At 46.6% G+C, this 10265-nt stretch overlaps 1 protein-coding gene across 1 annotated transcript; it reads right to left on the reverse strand.

The window, feature by feature from the left end:
- Nucleotides 1-7310: 7310 nt before the first annotated feature.
- On the reverse strand, nt 7311-8000 carry LOC145953529 (uncharacterized). The gene has a single exon (XM_083067505.1). It carries the CDS (start codon nt 7998-8000, stop codon nt 7311-7313), a length of 690 nt encoding a protein of 229 aa, XP_082923631.1.
- Nucleotides 8001-10265: the final 2265 nt, after the last annotated feature.

The following is a 10265-nucleotide window of genomic DNA, read 5'->3' on the forward strand; positions in this document are numbered from 1 at the left end:
AGAATCAAAAGTAGAATTTAATCTTATTATAAAAGTAAGTTTTAATTATATATGACCGTACGTTTTTTTCGATGTATATGACAATACATGATTAAATGAAAGTGTAGAATATTTTATGTTTGTGTACGGCAATTAAACTCTTTAAAAGTTAAATCAATGGTGTTTTGCAGATGAGTTTAAATTTTATTTTTTATAATTATATATTAATAAGAAACTCATTGACTTTATTGATAAAAATCTGTTTAAGATGTTGTTCTGGTCAAAGGGTGGACTAGGATTTTTTCCTAGATCGTGCCTCACAGCCAGAGCATTCAATAGTGTAATCTGCCTTCTCAACTCTAGGGTTTTGGGTTTTATAGTATGTCGTTCGTGGACCTCTTGGGCCCTGAGAATGGCGGGATTTTGCTAACCGTTATTATCTTGATGGCGCGGGAATAAAGGGAACAGGTTTAGCCAGGTTCTGACCGACAGGGACCATGCCGAGGGCCCAGTCAGGTTCTGATTGGTTGGGCCCATGCCGAGGACCCAATCGGATTTCGGCCGAGTAGTCTTTTCAGCCCACATAAACGAGAGGGATCGAGGTGTCGAGAGAAATCTGATAAGGGGTGCTCCCGTGTCAAGTCCGCTGAAAACCGAGCTCACCTTTGGGAAGCTGGTTGAGTCACTAGCGAAGCCACCGTACGCATGTCCACCCTCTCGGTATCCGACCGTAACCGTGAGGGCTTGAAGGAGTCGGTATCCGACCATGACGGTATACTTGCCTTCCAGCCCTGAGCCGTTAAGGTGAAAGGGCTTGAGGGAGTCGGTGTCCGACTGTAACCGTGAGGGTTTGAGGGAGTCGGTATCCGACCGTGACGGTACACTTGCCTTCCAGCCCTGAGCCGTTAAGGCGAGAGCGCTTGAGGGAGTCGGTATCTTACCGTGACGGTCAACTTGCGCTTGAGCGCAGTCTGCTGTATACCGAGTGCCCCTAAATGGGGAGGGTCAGCATGGGCTCTTATACCGAGGTGTGTCTTTTCATTTCTTCCGCGAAGAGACATGCATTTATTGCGAAAACGGCGTTGCAAGATTTGAGTCATTGCGATGCCACGTGGAGGTGTTTGTCATTTAAAGTCGAGAGTGTGGGACCCTCCAGCGCAGGTATTGTAACGTTTGGCGTGCGTTGCGACCCTTGGGTCTCAGTTCCCACGCGCGCGTTGTAACTCTTGGGCCTCACCCCTCAGGCGCGGCCCTTCCTCTTATAAATACGCGTCATTTGGGAACCTTTTGATTTCGTTTTTTGCCTCCTGCTCTGCGCGTGCCGTTCCTCCGGTGACAGTTTCTTGCTTTCTTGTGGTCTACGGCGGCGCACGGCGGTTCTATGCCTGTGTTGGTTGGGAAAAGCTTGTGAGAGTGAACCCTAGGTACGCACATCTATCCCCTTGTCTTAGTAGCTTTTATTTTGAAGCCAAATTCTTCCTCTGCCGTCAGTAAAGTTAGGTTTTGTTTATAAAATGGAAATGGCCACCGTAAGTTATAAGGAGTTGTACAAATGGGTTAGGGATGATGTGCTGAAATGTGACTCAACCCTGAATTCTTGTGCTGCCATAGATAGCTTTTGTCGGGAGCATGTAGTGTGTAGGGAGGGCGCTAGTATTATTATTTGTGAGCCGTGTGTAGATAGGGAACCCGTCTGTGTTAGTTTCCCTAGTGCCCCGCCGTTAGAACGCTTTACATTTTGTTATACTACACTTATTTCCAAACTTAAGGTTAGGTGGCCACTTACCGAGTGTGAGAAAGGAGTGCTTCGAGTGTTAAACGTGGCTCCCACCCAACTTCACCCGAATGGATGGGTCTTTGTTCGTGGGTTCGAAATTTTATGCTCGGGTCTCGGTATTTCGCCTACTACCAACAAGTTCTTTTACTTTTTTGAGAGTCGTATATCTAAGCGTAGTAGTTGGGTGTCGGTGGGTGGAGTTACTGGCAAAGGGTTATTATCCCTATTCCAGCAATCCTATAAAGACTTTAAGAGGGCCTACTTCCGGATTCGTTGTACAGCGGGTAACGAAAACTTACTTGAAGGGTATCCATTGTACTGGTGTGAGAAACCTACACCTATTAAGGGGTTAGAGGCTGATGTATTATCGAAAAATGACCGAGAGGATGTAAAAAAACTTGAAGACCTCAAAACCATCTTCAATACTGCCAAACTTCTAGATTTAGAGAATAGGCCCACTGAACTGAAAATCTACATAGGTACTTACGATTTTTTCTTGCGATTATGCAGTTGCTTTGTTTTCCGAATTTTATTCTGAACATGGTGTGTTTTTCAACTTTTTGCAGAGAACATGGCCAGCCTGAGTAACCGAGATCTTAGGAAACTGTGGAAAGAGCAAGAAGCGTCCAAGGCTGCCGGTGTTGAAGGGTCAGCGACCGAGAGGGTGGGGGAGTCGGGTACGCCATTTCCGCAGAAACAAACTGGTGCCCCCCCGCTCAAGCGTCGCCGAGAGGTAGATAAGTCGATATCGGTCGTGAATCTTGAAACCATAGTTGCCAATGAAGAGGGTGGTGACAGGGATGAAGAGAATGAGGCTCAGTCGACCGAAAGGACCTTGAGTATGTGTCTCGGTGAAGGGTGGGAGCCCATAGACCGTGGAAACGAGAGCGGAAAGATCGCTTCATTCTGGGACGAGAAGTTCAACCATTCTGACCACATTCGTGGGACGGACCTGTTGGAAGGTGACAAGGAAGACTTGTCGAAGATGATTGCTTTCTCCATTGTGAAAGGCATCGAGTCTCTGTTTAATCGACTTTCTGTTCTTTCCATAGTTAATGAGGATAAAGTCCGGAGCTTGACGCGAGAACTGAAGCTTCAAGGGAAGAGAGTGAACATCCTGGAAGAAAGTTTGAACAAAGGGAAAGCTGACTTAAAATGGGTGTCTAATGAGAGAGACAAACTGCTCAATGCCCGCTGAGAGTTCGAAAGTGAAAGAAAGGCATGGGCTGAGGAGAAAGAGCTGATGATGAAGGAACTTGAAGAGACTCGACTCGCTCGGGACAAGAATGTCGATGCTGCCCAAGTTTTTGAGACCGACGTCTCTAAACTCAAAGTTGAGCTGAGTAACTCAGAGGCCGAACTTCATGCTGCCAAGGTTGAGGCCTTGAAGAAATTTACTGCGGGTTTTGATGTTGCGATTGACCAAGTGAAGTTCCTCCATGCGGACCTGGATCTTGGGGGTGTGGGGTACTTCAAAGAGATTGTTGAAGGAGAGCTGGTGGATCCCCCCGAGGATGATTAAGTTCTTTGTTTAGGATGTTGTGTTTTCGCACTATTGTTAGTTGTTTTTCAGAACGATTGTTGTGCTTTCCTTTTTGAGCTCAATGTGAACTTACTCCTTTTTTGGTACAATTCAAGGGAATGATGTTTTCTGAGTAATCTGAGCGTGTAATCATGATCATCCTAAATGCGCAAAAAAATTTCTAAGTTAAAAATGACCAAAATGTGAACACAGTCGGCCAAATACCGACCCACGTAATGCGTAAAAAAAATTTTAAGTTAAATTTTTCAAAAGGTGGCCTTAGTCGGTAAAATACCGACCTCCTTGCGTGTATAAAACTTTCTAATTGAAAAATGATCAAAAGATGAACATAGTCGGCCAAATACCGACCCACGTAATGCGTAAAAAATTTTCTAAGTTAAAAATGAAAATCGAAGCATCGAGTCGTCCAAATACCGACTGGAAAGATGCCACAATTTATCTAAGGTAAAAATGAATCTCAAAGTATCTAGTCGTCCAAAATACCGACTAGAAAGATTCCAAAAAACTTTCTAAGTTAAAAATGAAAATGATGGAACCAGTCGTCCACATGCCGTCTTGAATAGTAACAAAAAACTTGTCTAAGTTAAAAATTGAATCTTGTTGGAGGTAGTCGTTCAACTACCGACTAGAAAATGACGAAATTTTTCCTAAGTTAAAAGTTGAATTCCAGTGCACCTAGTCATCCACATGCCGACATGAGTAATGACAAATTTGTCTAAAAATTGAATCTTGTTGGAGGTAGTCGTTCAACTACCGACTACAAAATGACGAAATTTTTCCTAAGTTAAAAGTTGAATTCCAGTGCACCTAGTCATCCACATGCCGACCTGAGTAATGACAAATTTGTCTAAAAATAGAATCTTGATGGAACTAGTCGTCCACATGCCGATTTGAATAGTAACAAAAACTTGTCTAAGTTATAAATTGAACCTTGTTGGAGGTAGTCGTTCAACCACCGACTAGAAAATGACGAAATTTTTTCTAAGTTAAAAGTTGAATTCCAGTGCACCTAGTCATCCACATGCCGACCTGAGTAATGACAAATTTGTCTAAGTTAAAAATGAACCCTTTTAAGTTGAAAATGGACTTTCATAAACCGACGAGTCAAATTACTCGTACGAAGAAGTCGCCCGATATCCGTATGGGAAATCGTCTTTACTCGTATGAAGAAGTCGTTCAATATCCGAATGTGTTAAGTGTAGTCGTCCATCTTCCATCATTCAATATTAGTTATTTATACTCGCCCAGTCGGACTTTTTCCGACAATCACGAGTTTCAGTCTTCGAGTTATTTATACTCGCCCAGTCGGACTTTTGCCGACAATCACGAGTTTCAGTCTTCGAGTTATTTATACTCGCACAGTCGGAATTTTGCCGACATTCACGAGTTTTAGTATTCGAGTTATTTATACTCGCCCAGTCGGAATTTTGCCGACAATCACGAGTTTCAGTTTTCGAGTTATTTATACTCGCCCAGTCAGACTTTTGCCGACAATCACGAGTTTCAGTCTTCGAGTTATTTATACTCGCCCAGTCGGAATTTTGCCGACAATCACGAGTTTTAGTCTTCGAGTTATTTATACTCGCCCAGTCAGAATTTTGCCGACAATCACGAGTTTCAGTCTTGAGTTATTTATACTCGCCCAGTCGGACTTTTGCCGACAATCACGAGTTTCAGTCTTCGAGTTATTTATACTCGCCCAGTCGGACTTTTGCCGACAATCACGAGTTTCAGTCTTCGAGTTATTTATACTCGCCCAGTCGGAATTTTGCCGACAATCACAAGTTTTAGTCTTCGAGTTATTTATACTCGCCCAGTCAGAATTTTGCCGACAATCACGAGTTTTAGTCTTCGAGTTATTTATACTCGCCTAGTCAGAATTTTGCCGACAATCACGAGTTTTAGTCTTCGAGTTATTTATACTCGCCCAGTCGGAATTTTGCCGACAATCACGAGTTTCGGTCATTTATGTATAAAACATGAAAAATTATATGAGGAATAATGATGTTCATTGAATAATAGACTTGAGCTGTGGTGCCTCGTTAAAAACCTTCTCAGTCAAAACCCCTCTTATTTTTACGGGAAAAAAATACTGAGTTAGGAAAAGAGTGCACCTAATACAAAATAAGAAGAAAGATTAGCTATAATAGAAGCGTAAATTGGCCGCGTTCCAAGTTCTCGGATCATCCCTCCATCCAAGGTCCTAAGTCGGTAAGGCCCTTTGCCGACCACGTCGTCAATTTTGTAAGGGCCGACCCACTTAGGTGATAACTTGTTCCTCATCTGTGTTAGCTGAGCACGCCTCAAAACTAGGTCGCCGACGACAAAGTCTCCTGAATTTACCTTTGCATTGTACTTGAAGGCTGCTCTTCTCTGGGCCGCTACTTGATTTATCCTTGCCTTTTCTCTTGTCTCTGCGATCAACTCCAAATCAACTCGTCTTCCCTGGTCGGATTCTCCATCAGAAAAAGTTGTAGTGCGCACTGAAGGCTCTGCAATTTCGATCGGGATCATGGCGTCGGTTCCGTATACCAGATTGAAAGGAGTGTCTTGGGTCGTTGAATGAACAGTCGTGTGATACGACCATAGCACTCGGGGAAGCTCTTCCACCCATGAAGCGCCTGAGTCTTGCACACGCTTCTTCAAACCTGTAAGGATTACCTTGTTGGCCGACTCCGCCTGACCGTTAGACTGTGGGTGTTCGACGGAAGTGAATGCCATTCGGATGCCGACCTCTTTACAAAAATCTCGAACTCTTGCGCTTGCAAATTGTGTCCCATTATCGAAAACGAGCATTTGAGGGACTCCATACCTGCACACCACATTCTTCCAAAGAAAAGTTCTGACCTTTTCTGCCGAGATGGTTGCAACTGGCTCCGCCTCGATCCATTTGCTGAAGTAGTCCACGGCCACTATCAAGAACTTCAGTTGTCTCACTGCAATCGAAAATGGACTAAGTATGTCAATACCCCACTTGTTGAATGGCCAAGGAGACAAAATCGAGTGGAGTCGTTCAGCTGGGGAGTGGTGCAGCGTTGTATGCCTTTGACATCCATCACATTTTTGAACCCAATTGACGCAGTCATTTCTCAGACTCGGCCAAAAGTAGCCTGCCCTCGCCACTTTGTATACCAGAGCTCGTCCTCCAATATGGCTTCCACACATTCCGCTATGTACTTCGTCCATCACTCTCTGCGCTTGCGACGTGGTCAAACACCTTAGAAGGGGAGAGCTGAAACCTCTTCGATACAATCTCTCGTTGATGACTACGAACCTGGCTGACTCCCTTTGTATTAGTGACGCCTCCTTCTTGTCCTCTGGCAATTCCCCCCGAGTCAAGTATGCGATGTACGGTCCCATCCATGAATTGAGCTCTTCTTCGATGAAAAGAACACTCCCCTGTGGTTCATTAATACTTGGTTGCGCTAAGGTCTCTTGGATGACCGATCGGGTGGCTCCCGGCTTTTTTGTGCTAGCAAGCTTGGAGAGCAGATCAGCCCTCGAATTTTGCTCTCGGGGTACGTGGTTAAGTGTGAACTCCCGGAAATTTTCCAATAGGAGCTTGACTTTTTCCAAGTACTTTGCCAGTTGAGGGTCCTTTGCCTGAAACGTGCCTGCTACCTGCCTCGTGATCAATTGAGAGTCACTTCGTGCTGATAAACTCGTCGCCCCCATTTCCTTCGCCAATGCCATGCCGGCCAATAACGCCTCGTACTCGGCCTGGTTATTGCTTGCTCGGAATTCAAATCGCAGTGACTACTCTAGTAGTATTCCCCCCGGGCCTTCCAAGACAATTCCCCGAGTAGGCATCCATGAAGCTTAGCAACTCGTATCCCGATGCCCCATCCACCAGGCAGTCTATGTTCGGCAGCGGGTACGAGTCTTTTGGGCAGGCCTTGTTAAGGTCGGTAAAGTCCGTACACATTCTCCACTTCCCGCTGCTCTTGCGCACCATGACTACGTTTTCCAACCAGGTCGGATATTGGATTTCTCATATGTGTCCTGCCATCACTAACTTCTGCGTCTTTCCGCGATAGCCCTTCGTTTTTCCTCGCCAAACTTCCTTCTCTTCTGGATCACTGCCTTCGCGCTAGGGTCTATGGCCAGCTTGTGGCACAAGAAATTTGGATCAATTCCAGGCATGTCGCTGGAGTGCCATGCGAATACCGACACATTGTCCTTTAGGACCCTCACCAATTTCTCTTCGTCTTCGGGAGTCAAAGAGGTACCTATCTTCACGTTTCTCCCTTCCATTACCTCCACTTCTTTGACGTCTTCTACTGGGGCGGGTTGGTGGTCGAACTGACCCATTCTAGGATCCAGTTCGATAGAGTGGACCTCCTTCTCTACCCGCTTAGTGTACTGTCGCCTTCGCGCCTTTAAACTATCCCCGTAGCATTTTCGAGCAACCTCCTGGTCCACCCTGAGAACCCCCACAACACCACTCGACAACGAGTACTTTACCTTCAGATGGGGAGTAGACACTATCGCTCCCAGCTTGTTCAGAGTCGGCCTGCCGATCAGTATACTGTACGATGACTGAGCATCGACCACCAAATATCGAACGAGCACCGTCTTCATCTGAGCTCCCTGGCCAAAGGTCGTCTCCAGATCGGCGTATCCCCTTGCGATGACCTGGTCTCCTGCAAAACCAACTAGAGTCCCTGCATAAGGAATTAGTCGGTCGTTAGGTATTTTCATCCCCTCAAAGGTTTCCTAGAATAAAATGTCCGCGGAACTTCCCTGGTCAATCAACACGCGCTTCACATTGTACCCCATGAAAATTGCCGATACGACGACGGGGTCATCCTCATGAGGGGCTACTCCTTCGTAATCCGCGTTTGAGAACGAAATCTCAGGCTGAGATGGTCGCCTGAATTCCGACACCGTCAGCACTGACCGAGTGTACCTCTTTCGGGCTGCCGAGGTAGTTCCCCCGCCAGCGAAGCCCCCTGCGATGGTGTTGAAATCCCCATGGATGGGTTGCTGATGGGCTTCCGACACATTTGCTGGCGTGTCTCTGGGAGGAGTTCTCTCTCTACGCCTATCCCTCCTGGTGTCATCTTGGGTGCACCTGGGTCGCCTATCTGACGAGCTTCCCTCTTGCTTTCTCGCCACAAACTCCTTCAGTCGTCCCTCCTTGATCAAGCGCTCGGTTTTGAAAGGGCCCAACTAACGCTCTGTCGCCGCCGGAAACTCAAACAATGATGCGCTATTGACATCGTGGAGTATCTGTCGCCTAGGTACAGTGAGTGGAGTAAACTTCTCTTCTTCATTGTTGCGCGTCCACTCGCCCCTTGACCGACCACCGTGATCGGCCTGCCTGTAATTGCCATCCTTCACGTTGTACCGGTCACGTCATTTGTTCCAGTCTGATTGCGGTCGGAAATGCTTGTTCCCCTCCTTATTGCTGCCCCCAGCTTCTCGGTTCTCAGCTGTCCTTTTAATGATCTGGTTCTCCTCCGTCTTGATGTGGCTCAAGGCGAAAGCCCTCACCTCCGACATTGTTTGGCAATTCGCCCTTTCGAGTGCAATGTCGAAGGCTCCGGACCTCAAACCTTTCTGAAACGCGATGACCGCCATTCTCTCATCCAACGATGCTATCCTTAGAGCAACCTCATTGAATCTCTGCAGAAAATCCTTCAATGACTCCTCCCGTTGCTGCTTAAGATCAAATAAATCCGACGTGATCGGTGGCTTCTTCTTATTAGCAGCAAATTGAGCCATAAACAGCCGACTGAAGACGTCAAAGTCGGTGATGGATCGATCGGGGAGGCCACTAAACCAATCAAGCGCCGCCTTTTTGAGCGTTCCCATGAACAGCTTGCAACGGACTTCCATGCTCCCTCCGCAAATCAACATCTGAGCTCGGAAATCCGTTAGATGTTGACTTGGATCCTGCGATCCATCGAAAGGTTCGACCTGCGGTATTCGATGATCCCTAGGGATGGCCTCGGCCTCTATGGCTTCCGAGAAAGGCCGAAAATCCCTTGGGACTTCCATCATGACATCCTCCTCCAACGTTCTGGTGCTGGCTTCTATTCTGGCCTGTAACTCATCCGCTCGCCTCCTGATCTCCTCGTTCTCGCGCTGAATGGCCTTCTCTCTCTCCCTGGAGCGTGCATTATCCTCCCGTAGGCCATTGATCATGGCCATCATCTCCTCCATGGTAGGGGGTTGAGAGTTGTTGTTGTTGCCGCCTCTCGCCATGGTAAAGTGTAGGTCTTTCTGTATGACTTGGGGCGTAGGAAAAGTTTCACCGTAGCCTCACGGTGGGCGCCAAAATGTTCCGGCCAAAAGGGTGGACTAGGGTTTTTTCCTAGATCGTGCCTCACATCCAGAGCATTCAATAGTATAATCTGCCTTCTCAACTCTAGGGTTTTGGGTTTTATAGTATGTCGTTCGTGGACCTCTTAGGCCGCGAGAATGGCGGGATTTTGCTAACCGTTATTATCTTGATGGCGCGGGAATAAAGGGAACAGGTTTAGCCAGGTTCTGACCGACAGGGACCATGCCGAGGGCCCAGTCAGGTTTTGACCGACAGGGGCCATGCCGAGGGCCCAATCAGGTTCTGATTGGTTGGGCCCATGCCGAGGACCCAATCGGATTTCGGCCGAGTAGTCTTTTCAGCCCACATAAACGAGAGGGATCGAGGTGTCGAGAGAAATCCGATAAGGGGTGCTCCCGTGTCAAGTCCGCTGAAAACCGAGCTCACCTTTGGGAAGCTGGTTGAGTCACTAGCGAAGCCACCGTACGCATGTCCACCCTCTCGGTATCCGACCGTAACCGTGAGGGCTTGAGGGAGTCGGTATCCAACCATGACGGTACAGATGCTATTATATTAATATTATTTATTTTGAAATATACATTGTAAAATATATTTTTATTTTAGATTCATACTTTGTTATTTTTATGATTTTTTTTATAGATGTTATTTTTATGACTTAGTTGTACATAACATTAAAT

Source organism: Cajanus cajan, chromosome 11 (genome assembly GCF_000230855.2).
Source record: "Cajanus cajan strain Asha chromosome 11, NIPB_CcT2T_4, whole genome shotgun sequence".
NCBI classification, from domain to species: Eukaryota; Viridiplantae; Streptophyta; class Magnoliopsida; order Fabales; family Fabaceae; genus Cajanus; species Cajanus cajan.